Below are 16,246 nucleotides of genomic sequence, written 5' to 3'. Positions count from 1 at the left end.
AAAGTGTGAGTATTTATTTATTATTCATTTAAATACGTTTACGTCGGTATCCCATAGGAACAGTGTTTCCAGGCTAGAATACAGTTCATGGCCCCCAGCAGTTGTACTCAACTGCTGTATTCTAAGTAGCTGCTCAGATTTCTGTCCATGAGAACTTTTCTGTTCTCCTAGATAGAAACAATTTATTCCTAAAAATACAAGAGACAAGTGTGCACGTGTTTGTGAGCTGGACATATAGTAGCAACAACAGAAATGTACATTAAGTGAGGTGATGAGCTACTTTTCTATGTAAGGCCCATTCATACAGCATAATCTGCCACTGACTTTTGAGGCAGATTCTATCTCAAAATCAGTGGTAGACTCCATTCTGGTTCGGTCTTTCCCTTGTACCCAATGGGAGGCAGACATTGGAGCAGGACGCTGAATAAATAAGCAGCCCGCTGTTTTAGGCCCATTCATCCTGGTTTAATCTGTGGCAGAAGGCGATGCTCTGCTTTGGCGGAATGCGGGGGGTGATGAAGATTAATTTCAGACTAAAATTCCTCTGCATTTTCCAAAGTATGAACTGGGCCCTAAGTCTTCATGCTTTCATAGAGTATACACACCCTTTTCCCATTGAGAAAAACATGCTGATTTGGCCAAACCGAGTATCCATGTGTATAGGGATGTTAGAAGGAATAGCTGTCAGCTGAACAGAGTCTCCCAGTTTATAATATATAAAGGTGCCATCCAAACCAGGCAAATCCTTTAAAGAGGCCTAAATAATATAGATATACATTAGCCTTCTATAGATTTATGCACAGCATGGATCTTATTCTTCAGACTGGTTTGACCTATCCTGTATGACCATGGAAGTCTCCCAGTCTGTGCAGATCGCCATCTAGTGGAAACCACTGGCTTCTTTCCAGTAGCTCCATTGATCAAGAATGTGCCTGTCAATGTAATGTGTGTGTCAGTGAGTGTGTGCCAGATCTAAGACTCCATTTGTAACATTTTCCCCTTTACCATGTCCATAGACTATTCCCAGTCATCCCCAGCCCTCACAATGTACTCTCCCTGCAGCCAAGTTTAGGTTATAAATTATTGGTGCAGACATAACTTGTCTATTTCAGGAAGGGATCAGTGTGATAAAGCAGGGCTGGTGGCCAGACTTCAGAATGTCTACCAGCTATAGCGTATAGTAAAATCTCAATACACTTCTGTGTCCTCCATCCTGGGGCGTAGGTGGCAGAGATCCGCAGGGTTGTCAGGTTCAAGAAGTGAAGCCATCAGCATGGATTCCTATTATTGTGTGTGCTTTTCAGTCATGTATGTACAGATGTAGCAAACTTTGAGTCTGTTTTGCGATGACGCTATTTATATAATGCTGCCACCCCTTCACTTTGTATGGAAAGTCATACTATGCAATTTGTATAGCAAGCCATCGCGCATTAAAAAAAAAAAAAAAAAAGTCTTTTTGGCATGGAGAATGTTAATTTGGCAAATGCTCCATCTGTATATCAACTTTATTGCAGTTGTTTAATGTGTGGCTTTGAATGATCCCCGGTGTTGAAGATCTTTCGAGTCCAGGCTTTTAATAATTTCCAGTAATTTCCTGAATAAATTGGCTTCTGAACTAGAAACAAGCACAGTCGTCTTTTTTTTTTTTTTCCCGTCTTTGTCCTTACAGTACTTAGGCAGAAAATTAATTGCATGGGGAATCAATAAAGTTCTGTAAATAATGAGGGGGAGGGGGGCGAGCTGGTGTGTATATAAGATTCATCAATTTTTCAAAAGTTGCAAAAATTGTCAGTTTAACTTCTTATGGGGAGAGGGCTGTAGGAAGTGGAGGAGCATCTCAGGACACAAGGGACAAATTTATCAGACATTGGGGCCACACGGTGGCTCAGTGGTTAGCACTGCAGCCTTGCAGCACTGGAGTCCTGGTGTTCAAATCCCGCCAAGGACAGAAAAACCATCTGCAAGGAGTTTGTATGTTCTCCCCATGTTTGCATGGATTTCCATCCCATATTCCAAAGACATACTGATAGGGAAACATGTACATTGTGAGCTCTATGTGGGGCTCACAATCTACAAAAAAAAAAAAAAATTATCAGACATTGCGCAAATTTTTCTACATTTGACAGACATTATGGCAACGCAGGCTCCAGCAAAACTGACTTTAAATGGTCACCTGTCAAGTGATTCATGTCCATTGGTTTGTCTGATTCATTTCACAGCAGCACTGTGGTTTCCATTTGTAATGGAACCCACAACACTGTCCTGGATCTATAGCATGACACCCGCGACACCCAGTGGATCCCACTAACTTACCATGGGGCCCATTGGCAGGAAATATTGTGCCATATGACAACAGTTAATCCCATTAACACAAAAGATGAGAAAAGAAACAACTTATTTTGAATGGGCAATTTCAACATGGACCAGCCCTTGCTTTATCTACTATGAGGGCAAATACCAGAGATGTCTTAAAGCTGCTTATTCCCCTCTTCCCATTAGAAACACATGTATGCACATCTGAGCTGAGCATGCATTCATATGAGGAATTGAAGGAATAGTTTTTGGCTGAGTGATTGTTAGTCCGACATCTTTTGGAGGTGACCTTTACCCTTTTGGCTAAGTTTTCTTGACTGATTGTCTTCTGTAGAGTTTAAGTCTCAAGTGTATCTGTTTCCAGGACCAGTCTCTTTTAAATAAAGGTCCCAACTGCGTGTGTGATATTGGTATGAAAAAGTCATTGACTAAAATAGTCAAGAATATATTCTGATCGCAAAGCTGTTGTGTTATGGGAGTAGGGTTAAAAGTAAGCAAGCTGGAGGACTGGAGTTTTGGACAGGTGCCAAGCAGCGGTGCTCTGATATCAGCAGTCGGCGAGATTACCCATCTGAGCTTGGCAGCGCCCACTGACATTCATTCACAGATATAGTGCATCTGTGTCAAATCATCCTCTGCCTCTTGCTGCTTAGACTCATCCAAGAAAAGCTAATTAACAAGCTCTGGGAGCGTTTATGGGAAGCTGGAAAGATTATAAGCACGTACCTGCTGAGAATGCAGCCCGCAGAGCCGACAACAGCTTTGCTTATCATTCAGATGTGTTACAGACCCACCACCGAGCTTGCTTGGTCTACAGCAGCAGGCAAACGAAAGGGTAGCCAAGAATTGATCATGGATCGGTGATTAACTACTAACACCATGATAGAAATAGAAAGTTTTGCGAACTCTGGCAATTTGTTCTCTGTTCCCACAAGTCTCTGGAGTCTTCATTCGTCCACAGATTTATTGAACAGATGCGGCAAGTGACGGTGTCACTATTCATTTTGCGTCCAGTATATCTTACTCAGTGACTCCAGAGCGAAAACTGTTCATAAGAAAAGAAGCTGATTTCGGCAGTTGTGACTATGACTGTAGTGAGTTACTGTATTCTGTTTGTTAAATGTGGCTCTATACTATGACAGAACTATAAGAACTGAGATTATATAGTGCTTTGACTTAAAGGGGTTTTCTGGGCTAAAGATATTGATGACCTGTCCTAAAGATGAGATCGGTGGGGTTCAGACACCCCCAACAGCTAATATACAGAGAATGGAGTAGGAAGCAGATATCATTGTTCTCTGTTTAGTGGCCAGGCCAGGTACTGCAGATCATCTTGAGAATATATGAATGGCCCTGTACATTTACTGCTCAGAGAACAGTGCAGTCTGCTTCCTCTTCCATTCTCTGTGTCTCAGCAGCTGAGAACAGCTTTTGGTGTTCTTTAGGTCAGATATTTTTCAATCAGCTGTTTGAAGAGGCCCTGTAGGTCAGGGTAAGCGCTGTGCACTCTTCATTCAAGGATACCACATAGTAGTAGCTGTGCTGGGTATTGCCAGAGAAAAGCACAATTCTGTATTACTCCAAACAATCACTACTCTATATTGTGCAGGAGCGCTGCATATAGAGCGCTGTGGCATCTTAAAACAGCTGATCGGTAGTGGTGCTATGAGTTGGACCCCCATTGACCTGATATTTATGGACTATCCTACAGATAGGCAATCAATATTATAAATCCTTTTAAGGGTAACATATTATAGGGGCATGTTTGCCTCCTCCTGCCCCACTTGTCATTGATGGAAGGCTTCTGCTGGAGATGACCGTCAATCACTAGTGCGGTGGACAGAAGGATACAGAGGGACGGAAGTCTGGTGTGTTCTTTAGTAGTTCTTAGTCAAATGTACAGTATTTCTGTGCCCTTTGGTCTACTAGTACAGTGAACCTGTCCTTCAAATATGCTGACAGATTCACTTTAAAGAGATATCCTAGGTACCCTGATTGCAAAAGTCAGGTATCCTCATTGTGCTCAGTAAGGCATGTAATACACCTGTAATCTGTGTAGATGCTTACGTTTTTTTGCCTTTTCAGCGATTTTGAGCATTTTCTCAGTTTGTGCTAGAAACTGCAGCTGCTTTTCTCAGCTTGAACAAAAAATTAGATTTGTCTGTGTGATCCCTCTTATTGACAAGATATGTGAAGGAAGTTTTAATATCTCCCTCTATTAAATGGGCTCTTTAATAGGTTCTTTGCTGAAACTGGGGAGGGTGGAGAGGAGTTTTCATAGGAAAAAAAAAAGTAATCCTGATTTCTAAGGCTAGGGCTACAAGGCGACTTCAGTCGTGTGACATCACATTTAATGGTTTTCAGTGAGGTTGCGTTTTAGCCATCAAATGCTACATGAAAGTTGCACAAAATCCAGTCACTTGCCATACTAGGTTGCACCAAGTCACATGTATTTGCACTTTCCCTGTGACCATGGTCTTGGACTTGATGTTGACTAAGCAAAGTAGTCCTATTGTTCTAGCCTTAAACAGCATCAAACCTGCACTGTGTGAACAAGCTGCTGTGAGCTAGTAATGTTGCTGTTTTTCCCGTTCTAGTTGCATTTCTCGAGCCTTTAGTATAATAAGCCTTTGTTATAGTATTAATATATACTAGTAAGAATGTAATTCTGAGGCATGTAAGCATATATCAGCAAGTGGATAAAGCAAAGTCATTCACACTCCTCCTCTTTCTATTTCTGTTGAATGTTCTATTTCTTGTATTTTCCAGGGACAAAAGGGTGATCCTGGCCTCTCTCCAGGAAAAGCCATGAATGGATTAAAGGTATTCTCATCAACTTATCTCTTTGCTATGTAGTCAAAACCTTGGCAATCGCTTCCAGGAAGTGACACCATGTCCTGCTAATGCCAAGAAGAATTTCCTTTTACTTTATAGTATATACTGTTGTATACTGTTGATACCAAGTGGTTACCTAGCAGTACTGTTTATTGCCTAAACAGCAGTTTAAAGGGATTTTGTCATTAAAGGCAAGAGATAAGTGTCAGATCACTAGGGCTTCAACTGTTAAGACCAACAGCAATCAGGAGAACAGGGGCCCAAAAGTCCTTCTGAATACCTTCTCCATGAAAATGAAATTCAAGTGGTATAATGGAAAATCCCTTTAATATTACTATAGATTTATTATGAGATTGGCTGAGTAACGGCATTAACTGAATTAAAGGAAACCTATTGTTTTATTAATCTGCAGGCAGCATTGTATAGAGCAGGTGGAACTGAGCACATGCGTATATAGCTGTGTTTAAAAATATAAATAAATAAATTCTGTTTAACTTGACATCCATTTTCTAAAAGTCTTCTATATTTGGCACTAAAATGGGTTATAAATTATCCTGCAATGGATAAGCCTTCATACTAACATATATATTGATCCCAGATTATAAGTTTTCAGAGTGCATCGGGCGCTGGTCTCTGCCTGCTGCTGCTCTGTCTCTGCCTGACTTTGCTCTACTCCAGCTGTATGTCTGTAGAGTGGAGTCAGTCATGTGACCTGGAGTCAGAACGACAGCACGGGTAAAGGAACAAGACTTTCATCCTCCCTACTGCAATCTGCACAGGCAATAATCAGGTCTCTGGGTGTCCTAGGTAGAGTGAGTCCTCATAAACCACATTTTCTGTGATGGTTTTCCATACTAGCCATAGTCCTTCAGAAGACCACCTCTCTAGAAGACCTTTATGCAATTTTGGTTGGTCCTTGCAAAGAAGTTTTAGTGTATATATTAGTAATAAAAGTTACCCAGTGCTAAGGATTTTTCTCTCTTTAAGGTACCCCTGGTTATTCCTACTCAAGGACTTGTAGAGTTAATGCTGACAGTTGTTGAGTGGGCTCCTAGTCACAAAATGGCTAGAATTTTAGATCAAAAAGTGACCAATTTACGTAGATCCCTTTCTCCCAAAGCTATATATCCATCTACTAAGCTTCCCCTCCTTAGTAACCTGCTGCCTACAAATTAGACATCAAGTTTACCATGACAGGTTCAGTGTCATGGGAGTGACAGTGGGAGCCTTCCAATAATACAGTTTCAAGTGCCCCACTCCTTCCTGACAATGTATAAATGGACTACAAGCTAAAGAGAAAGAAGCTGGATGGGTGCTGTGGGGGATTCAGATTTTTCCATCAACCTATTCCATTGCTGAATTCCTTCATGCTGACTCTAATAGGAGTGAGCCATTTGTCTTTAACAATGGTAAGGTGCTGCCGCCGACTTCCGTGGGACATATAAATCTCTTGTACATTAGACCAAGTGACATAACATATCAGACCATGAGGCTGAAATTAATAAGGAACATATCTTTTTCTTGGATCAGTCTAGGATGGCTGCCTGCTTTACATTTCCTGTAAGCAATGTACTTATTGTTTTCCTTCTCTAGGGAGACCCTGGATTGGCTGGTCTGACGGGCGTTCCTGGGCCCCTGGGTCGAAAGGTAAGTTGTGTTTCTTTTCAGTTTTATTTTCTAAAAGATAATGAGAGGTGATGTGTGAGGTGCTATTTGGGTGATTTTTTTCTTAACCCATGATGTAGCACCAGTTCTTTTCCAGGTGGGCACTTGAAATCTGTCGCCATCTATTACCTTGGATTGTAGGATCTGGATTAGAGAATGTCTTTGTGACTGTTTGGCCATACACATTAGATAAATGTAGGGTGAACCTTCTGATTACAGTAGGACTGACCAACCACCTAACATGTAAGGATCCTTGTGACTGGGGGTAGAAAACTGTCAGGTATTTCTCCAGGCCCTGTACTTTTGTTCTCAGATAGATTAACCAACGCTAAAGATGTGTGCAATATACTGTGGGATTTACCACTGACGGACAACCTCAGGGGAACAGCAAGTCACATGCTCTGTCTCAAGGTTCTTGTATGTTGTCACATGTCTAAGGTCACTATTTATCTATAGCCTAAGAGTATAGTTACATGTATTGGTATAGATGCAGTATACATGTGGTTTTACGTGTCAACATGTAAACCCAATCTTAGACTGAGGTAGACTGGAATAATTTTTAACTACAGAGTCTCAGATATGGCTGCCACATACTGGTTACTGAGTCCCATAGTGTTCTTTTTATTCTCTCTTATGCAGTCACGCATTCTCAGTAGCTCCTTTACACTGCCCAGACTCTTTTATACACGGGCAGAAAGGATTTGTGCAGTAGAAGTGGGTTCTTCTCACTGCCACTGGACACATTACGTGGTCATTCTTAGGGCATGTTCAAATGGCAGAAAATGGATTCCACGAGTGAACATACCGCGCAGCTAGCTACGACGGAATGCTGATGCAACTAACTAGCAGAAAAAAGAAGCGAGTGGCTCCCATTGAAGTGAATGGGAGCCGTTTTTGGCAGCGGATTTTGAGGCAGATTTCACCTCAAAATCCGCTGCCAAAAAACTCTGTGTGGACTAGCCCTTAGAGGACATATTAAAAACACCAGGGGGCAACATAACCATAAAAGTCTTTTACATTTTTTTTTTAATGATTCCATTTAAAATCTTGTTATGTCTCTATAATAATATTTAATCCTGGGACAACCCCATTTCCAGAAAGCCTGCCTACGCGGAAGATAGAAGTAACAGTGCAGGGAGAGTTGGCAAGGGAGTCAGGGGGGAGGAGACAAGCTCTTGGCTCTGTGTACTCACTACCTTGTGACTGCAGTGACTACCAGGTATTGCGCCTCCAGTGACATGTAATATATTACTGTACAGTCCACAACCTTGGAACGATCATGGCTTTCCATAATCAGCTGTATGTCTTTGTTAGTTGGATGATTATCTTGTGTATTTATTACATATATATCATTCCTTGGCTGTCGGACATTGGGAAGTACAATCCATAAGGGAATTCTTTACTGATTGGAGATGCTGTTTTTGGCTCAAGTAGAAAATTATGAGCACATGGTGGGTTACATTAGTATTTTATTTGGAAGTTTATGTCACGCAAGAGAGAAAACAACACAGACACATACGGTATATTACCAGTGAGGGCTACTAGGAAGAGGGGAAATGTTTGTATACCTTACAGAGTTTTGTGAAGGGCAGTATGACAGGTAGATAGAATATAGATAGAATAATTACCTATGACTACTGCATTGGAAAGTCTGGTACAAGTAACTAGAATTTGCAGAGTGGATTGGGCACCCTTGTGTAGGATACTCTAGGTTTTGGGTTGTCAGACAGGTGTCATTGATGGCATGTAATACATGTAGACAAAGCCTCCTGGAACAATTAAATCATGCGGGAGAACTACAAATTACTGACCTGATGGTTTCGCTGTCCCACCCTCCTTCACAAAATCTATCCCTCGATTTCTGACCATTGTTAGCTCTATGGTATCGCGGAGGGTTCCCTCCTCCACATTTGGTGGGATTGTAGGGAGATCCAGCCTTTCCGGTCTTCCGTGTTTTCCCTGTATGGGAAAGTGTCTGGTCGCATCCTGACCCCTACCCCGCAGATTGCTCTTCTCTCCCTCCTCCCTGGTAGGCTTTCCAGTGTTAAGGGCGATCTCTTGCGCCACTTCCTCACGGCCGCCAGAACGGTTATCCCCCACCATTGGCGCAGCCCCACCCCTCTGTCCCTGCTAGAACGGTTGCAGGAATTCCTGCTTATACGTAGAATGGAGTACCTCATGGCTATGGATTTGCCTGACTCCTCTAAGTTCGAGACCCCCTGGCGGCCGTGGGTGGTGTTTCAAGAATCTTCAGAGTTTTCAGCCCTGTTCTCCTGACTCCCTTGGTGTCAGGAGAACCCTGCTTTTCGTAATCCGCCCCTTTGTCTTTGTGCCCTCCGCCTGTTTTTATGTTCCTCCCCCTCTTACTTGTCTGTTGTCTTGCCCTTTCCTTTTGTCTACCCCTCGTTTCTGGCTCTGCCTTGGTCCTCACCTTTTTGTCTTTTTGATTTGCGGCCTATTGTGAGGCTTTGATTCTCTATTGGGTTTTTTCCCTTCTCATTTTGCGTTATGGCCCTACGTGGCCACCTTGTTGTTATTTGGGATATGTTGTCCCCCTCTTTATTTGTTTGCTTTTCATGTTTGTATCTGTTATACTGTTGTATTCAAAATCTTTAATAAAAATTGATTACACCTACCGTATTTTTCGGACTATAAGACGCACCTAGGTTTTAGAGGAGGAAAATAGGGGAAAAAAATTTTGAAGCAAAAAATGGTAAAATATTTAATATATGGGAGTTGTAGTTTTGCAACAGCTGCAAGGCCACATTGACAGGTGACCCTGCAGCTGTACGGGGACGCATAGAGTGTTTTTTTTTTGCGGGGCCAGCTGTACTTTTGAGTTATTCCATTTTGGGGAATATCTATTGCTTAGATCACCTTGTATTGAAAAAAAACCCGGTGGTTTATGAGATATATATATATATATATATATATATATATATATATATATATATATATATATATATGTATGTGTATATATATATATATTTTTTTTCTAGGGACAGGAGGTGATTTAGAACTTTTATTTATACTTTTAAAGCTTTTTTTTTTTTTTTTTTTTACTATTTTATTCCCCCCCGGGGGCTTGAACCTGCGGTCACTTGATTGCAAGTCCCATAGACGGCAATACAACTGTATTGCCGTCTATGGGACATTCTGTCTATTAGTATTACGGCTGGTCATAGAGACCAGCCGCAATACTAATACAGCAGTGACAGGCCTGGGAGCCTCATTAGGCTCCCGGCTGTCACCCGAACAGGTCGGCTCCTGCGATATCGCCGCGCAGGAGCCGGCCTGCAACTTCAGAGGTACGGGGCCGGTGGGGACCGGCCCCGGGGGAGAAGGGCCAACCGATACTGACCTGGCATCCGCTGTACTAGAGAGGCGGATGCCGGGGAGGGATAGACGCTGGCACAGGTGCCGGGCCTGAGACATCGCTGCGCTCCACTGTATATAGCATCACTCCTGCCGCTGCTGGCTTCATGCAGGGCAGAGGAGCGCAGCGATGTCTCAGGCCCCGGCGTCTATCCCTTACCGGCTTCCGCCTCTCTACTACAGCGGATGCCAGGCGCCACATTCGGACTATAAGACGCACCCTTCTTTCCCCCAAAATTTTTGGGGAAAAAAGTGCGTCTTATAGTCCGAAAAATCATGTGGGAGACTTCTTAATAATGGCTTCTTTGGAGATGACGGGTTGCATGGATTTTGTGTCTTATATAAGTGGTACTGAACATTAAATCTCCATCCTAGCAGCTAGGAAAGCTAACTGTGTAGCCCTGGCCTGGCCTTTGTACATCGACCAAACAGTACTAGGTCCAATAGATGAAGACTTGGTGGTCAATTTATCCATAGAGTATTAAGCTTGGGTCTGTCTGTCAATTGCCATATTATAGATGGATTGTCCCCTAGAAATATTGCTTGTATGGAAGAATACAATGCCGTACAGTGGCACAGGGATTGTCTGTGGTTTTGTGATGTAGAACAATTGAGAACCTTTGTGCTGTTGTAGTAAAATAGCCATGTTAGCTTATGTAGTTATCATTTATTATGATTACTATGATTACTGCTTATGGCCTCCCCTGATAAAGAGGTTAAGAAATGTAGAAAGTTATTAAGCTGCAATTGTCTTTTTCATAGAAAACATACAGCATTTTCAAAGCATATAGAATGGATTACTTGGGAAACTGGATGTGATTGAGTATAATACACCAGCTTTTACTGAACTCTGTCAGTCCCAGAGAGCTGAATGGAGCTCATGATTGTTGTCATATCCAACACCCCCACTGATCAACATGTTGAAGAGGCTGCAGCATTCAGACGAGTGCTGCGATCTATTCACTTACCAAGCACAGTGCTGTATGTATCAGTGCTGTGTACTTGAGCTCAGCTTCATTTGCTTGAATGGGACTCTGCTGTAAACAGGCCACGTGACCAATGAACATGATGACTTCACACGAACTGGAAATTGTAAGTGACCAATCCAAGCACCGCTGACACTTAAGTCAGATGGTCAGACGGGTTGTTGGGTGTCAGACTCTCAGGTTTCTGACACTGAGGACCTGATATTGACGATAGATCACTGAAAAACCCCTTCAATCTTAGCTAGTACAGGACAGCAGCTGTCTTTACATTGAGTATAAACATGAAGAGAGGACTTTGTGCCTCACTAATTTCATGTAGAATCTGCATATGTATATTGGTCTATTATTCAAAATGGCTGCCACGTCCTGATCATGACCTGCTTGCACAGGTGCCAAGAAACTTCTGATACTTTGTGACTTGTACACTTGTGAGACATAGTCAAGATTTTCACCTTTGGGGTCTTGTATATGGCGAAGGATTGTTACATCAGTTGGGTCAAAAAGCCATTATTCTCCATTATATAGTAATTGAAGGATTATGCAGATTTAGGAAGACGTGTCCCCTTGAAGTAATAAGATTTAGAATCACTGATCAAGAATTTATCAAGAACTTTTCGTGACTTCTTATTGACTACTTATATGACCTTGCTTCTTTTTAGGGACAGAAGGGTTATCCCGGACCCCAAGGTCATCCTGGTGAACCGGTAAGATGGGCGTCCTCCGTGTAAATGACAGTCACAGTGCCTTTGTTTCTCAGCTATTTAATACAGGTGACAAGGAGTTTTCGTGAGAGAAAACTCAATTTTACAGAGTAAAAAAAAACAAAAAACTTTCTTGAGATGGTCATGACCTAAAAATACGACTCCTCTGGCGGATTTGGGATTTCTTAGTACCCAGGTCATAAAAGTAGTTTCTAGTATCTTAATGTATGGCTCCTAATCCCATGCAGAGTAGTCTCTTAAGAATCTTTTACTACCTGATCTGTCATGAGCGGCCGCTTCCTTCGCAGGAGTCTGTCTATCCTGTCCCTGGAGTACTCTGATAATGACAGCCAGGAATATTTTCAGAGTTATACAGAATAAATGTGTGTCTTTTTAACGTGACGTTAGTGGAAATCGCCAGCACTCAGTGTTATCCCTAATCCATTCATTAACCCTTCCAGTTCCTCTGCACCACTAGCCAGTGACAGGATTAATGCGCACACTGTAACCCTCTTGTTCCCCGCACTCCCCCCTTCTTGTTTGGATAAGTTCGGCTGCGCAGGGATGGAAATGAATAGTAGGGTTGTTTCAAGAGAGGCCATTGACTCTTTAAAGCCTCTTGGCAGAGAGCGAAGGCCCCCAAACTGTTCCATGTGTTATAGATAAAGATTTAGCTGACACCTTAAAGGAACTCATCTCATTTCAGTCATTTGGCTTAGGAGCTGGCATAGGATCTGGCTGATTCTGTGACATTCAAAGGGTTAAAGTGCCATTTTAATAACCAATGAGTATTCATGAAGCTGCTCTTCATTTTTCTTGCAGGGTGAACAAGGGCCAGAAGGAAGTCCAGGGGCCAAAGGTTATCCTGGCAGGCAGGTGCAGTAAATCTTACCATGCTGTGAGCAGGTTCTCTCTGCAGGGTTCTGGGTGATAGGTAGATATGCATGTAGTTTTGTATATAGATATGTTTTTTTTCTTCTTTTTTTTTTTTTTTTAAAAATCAATGTTAAAAAATAGATTCATTCAGTTTTAATATAACTTGAGTCTCAAGGAATGAGATTTCTGCCTTTGTTTCTTGTTTATTAGTTTAGAAATTCCTTGTGTGCCAGTCCACAATTCATCTGAGGGTACATTACATCTGAATATAAAATACTAAGGCTAGGTTCACACTGTGTTCTTCTTGGTGTTTTTTATTTTAAGAGAAATACTCATGAGAAATACTCATTGGAAAAATCTGATTCTGCTCTTGCCTGTCTCTACTGTAGTTTCCATAGGGATTACACACTGATTATTGCAACTTCAGCATCAAAATCTCAATATTTTGAACTTTTTTTTTTTTTTTTTTTTTTTTTTTTGTATAAACAGTGGTAGGCAGATTGAACCATTTTTAAGCAGATATTGAGGTGGAAAGTGCCTCAAAATCTGCTCCAAAAACAATGTGAACGCACTCTGAAGGTCTATTTATACATGTCAGATTTGGAATTCCTTTCCATTTAGGCTAAAGCCACACCGGACGGATCTGCTGCGGGATTTCCATTGTGGAAATCCTGGAGCAGAAACCCACTGTAGTTGGCTGGTTTCCACCTAGTTTTAATATGCTATTTTCCACGCAAAAACATCCACGGCTTGCTCATACTGTTGCAGGAATGCTTCAGATTTGAACTGTGGATTTCATCATTTTCAGTCTATTGCGGGTAAAAAAAAACTAGCAAATCCACATTTAGGGCTCAGGCAACATGTTGAGCAAAAACTGCTCTTTTTTTTTGTTGCATATTTTTCTGCAGTTTTTTTTTTATTGTTTTGTTTTTTTAGCCAAATCCAAGAGGAATACCTAAAGACTACAAAAAGAATGTGAAATATAAAGGTAGTGCTTATGCTTCCCCATTCTGCTAACTACAGTCTTGGCTTTGGCCCAAAAAAAGTGGAACAAAATCTGCAACAAAAATGCAGCTTTTTTGCCACCTGTGGCCTCAGTCTTAAACCACATAGGCTTAACATCTAGTTTCCCTGAGGACCTACTAAATAAATTAGGCCACTATGGAAACCTGGCATTAGAGGTCCAGGTGGTAAGCCCATAAACAGGACGCTAAAGTACTTCCAAATTTTGCCAATTGGATTGTTGAAGAGGTGTTTAGGAAACAAATATTGCAAGTACAAATGGATTCTCTGTGCATAGTTGTATACACCACCAGTTTACCCCTGCACTGCACTGACACATACACAGAAGTGGACGGAGCGCAGAATTATGGATGGATTTTGGAGGAGTGTCTGCCATGTAAAATAATTGTACAAACTGTTGATGTTTTGTGGGAGAAAAGTGACCTACAAATGCAAAGAACACAATATAGAACAATAGCACAGCTTGATGATCAAGATTTTGCCAATTTCTATTTCCATATCAAATAAAAACAGATGTCCACATAAAGCAGAGCTCAGACAGGATATCTATGTGTCTCTCCAGATTACATTGTATCTCTGCTTGGATAGGCTCCAGAGCAGAATATTTCAGATTTTATAGCAAAGTATGTAGTTTTGAGCATAAAGTATAGATTCTATCATTGCAGCTTGTGACCAACTCTTCTTCTGCTCCATTGTTATTGTAATTGGTCGTTTCAATAACTATGGTGTATGAAGATCTGTCTTATTTACAGCAGACCTGAATAAGTGCCCTATGGATTAGTAGGATGTTGATCTTTGTAGTGGTGAAAACCTGATTTAGATCAGTGATCCAATGCACTTTAAAGTGAATCTGTAAGGTGGTTTCTGGTGATCTATCTGAGGCCAAGATATGATAGAGGGAGAGAAGCTGAGCTCTGTGATATATAGGGTTATATGATGGCGAGAGAAAAGCTGAGCTCTGTGATCCCTGGGCGGTAAGAAACGCCTACTCTGACAGTACAGCACTATGGACTCTACTGTCAGGAGGGGCGTTCCTCACAAACTGTCAGAAACGCCATTCTGACATTGAAGAGCTACAGTAATGGCACCGATAGCTCTTCAGCAGGGGCACATAACAGGAAAGCCGAAAGCTGAATTCAGCGCACTGTCTGCTTTCTAGCGGTGTATAATACTGCATGTGCCCGAGGACATGAAAGGTCTTCTTTAAATTCCTCCCAGGACTCTTAGGAGAGATAGTGAGAGTCCTGATTCAGCCCCCATACACTGATTGCTAGCTCTCCCTTATTAGTGTGTACATAGAAGGCCATCAGTCCTGTGTAAGTAAGTCCGGTGCAGTAATCAGGACTTTCTTCATCTCTGTATGGAGTCCTGTGAGGATTTACTCTGCTTTGTACTTACCGTAGTAATCCGCCTCCAAATCATATAAACCTATATATCACATATAGGATATAGAGTATATCCTTCAAGGATGTCCTGAAGTGGATGGTTAGGAGTATCGTAGAACCTTTTATATCTTTTCTTTGGTTTCCCCTTTCTTTTATGCCTGTTCTCCCTACTCTTGTTAATTTACTTATTTAACAACAAGGAAAGTTTCCAAAACTAGATTTCAGAAATTACTAAAAGGATTTTCTCACGAAGATATTCCCTAAAGTGAAATTGGCTGATCACAGCAGTTTGGCTTCTCTCACCCCCAGCTTTTAGTTGTTATCACTGGGTATAGCTATGGGCAACCACACATTTTCTATGCCACAGCCACCATAGGGTAAATGTAGTATTACAAATGAATGGCCCTCCATCTATTACATGGATGGGCGCCATCTACCTGCAGGAGACATTCTCTGCTCAGAGACGTACAGACTGGTCCCCAGCCTCTCTGGAAGAAGACTGGAAGCTGTAATAGAGGAAAGTAATACTTTTATCTTCTATTTTTTGGATTTTTTGGATTCTGTATAATTTTTCATTTATAAGGAACCAATCATATTCTAGGCAGTTCAGTCATATTGTAGAGCAGGAAGAGCTGAGCAGCTTCTGATTTCTTACTCTTTATTATCTGGATGGCTTATGGTACTCTGTGACAGTTCTGAATGTTTTCCTCTTTCTTTTTATGTCTTTTCTCCAGGGATTACCAGGACCAATAGGAGCTCCCGGACCAAAGGGAAGTCGGGTTAGTGTCATGACCCCCACGTACCCCATTTATAGCCGTCTAAACAGGCATCTCTAGGATAGCACAATGGTTAGATTACACAGTGGAAATTGCAGCCGGCTTGTTAAATTTGATCTATAGATTTTCAGTGTATGGTCATGTTCCTCATGTTGAGCAATAACTGCAGTAATACAGAGTTAGCCATCTGTAAATAACACTGAAACTAAGAAGGAATTGTGTCTACTGGTTTGGGCCCTGAGCCATGTATAGATAATTAGCTGTGTGTATTAGATACATGTCTCAATCCTTGAATTCATGTCTTATTGATA

At 41.6% G+C, this 16,246-nt stretch overlaps 1 protein-coding gene across 1 annotated transcript in view; it reads left to right on the top strand.

Moving 5' to 3' along the window:
- COL27A1 (collagen type XXVII alpha 1 chain) overlaps window positions 1–16,246 on the top strand; it is a 219,851-nt gene that overhangs the window by 37,660 nt on the left and 165,945 nt on the right. The window contains exons 6-10 of the mRNA XM_075259238.1: window positions 5,083–5,136; window positions 6,742–6,795; window positions 11,834–11,878; window positions 12,698–12,751; window positions 15,894–15,938. Of these exons, the coding sequence (XP_075115339.1) occupies window positions 5,083–5,136; window positions 6,742–6,795; window positions 11,834–11,878; window positions 12,698–12,751; window positions 15,894–15,938 (252 nt within the window). The remainder of the gene's footprint in view (window positions 1–5,082; window positions 5,137–6,741; window positions 6,796–11,833; window positions 11,879–12,697; window positions 12,752–15,893; window positions 15,939–16,246) is intronic.

Source organism: Leptodactylus fuscus, chromosome 11 (assembly GCF_031893055.1).
Source record: "Leptodactylus fuscus isolate aLepFus1 chromosome 11, aLepFus1.hap2, whole genome shotgun sequence".
In the NCBI taxonomy this organism is placed as follows: Eukaryota; Metazoa; Chordata; class Amphibia; order Anura; family Leptodactylidae; genus Leptodactylus; species Leptodactylus fuscus.
The sequence above is the reverse complement of the archived record's forward strand: the minus strand, read 5'-3'. Positions and strand labels throughout refer to the sequence as shown.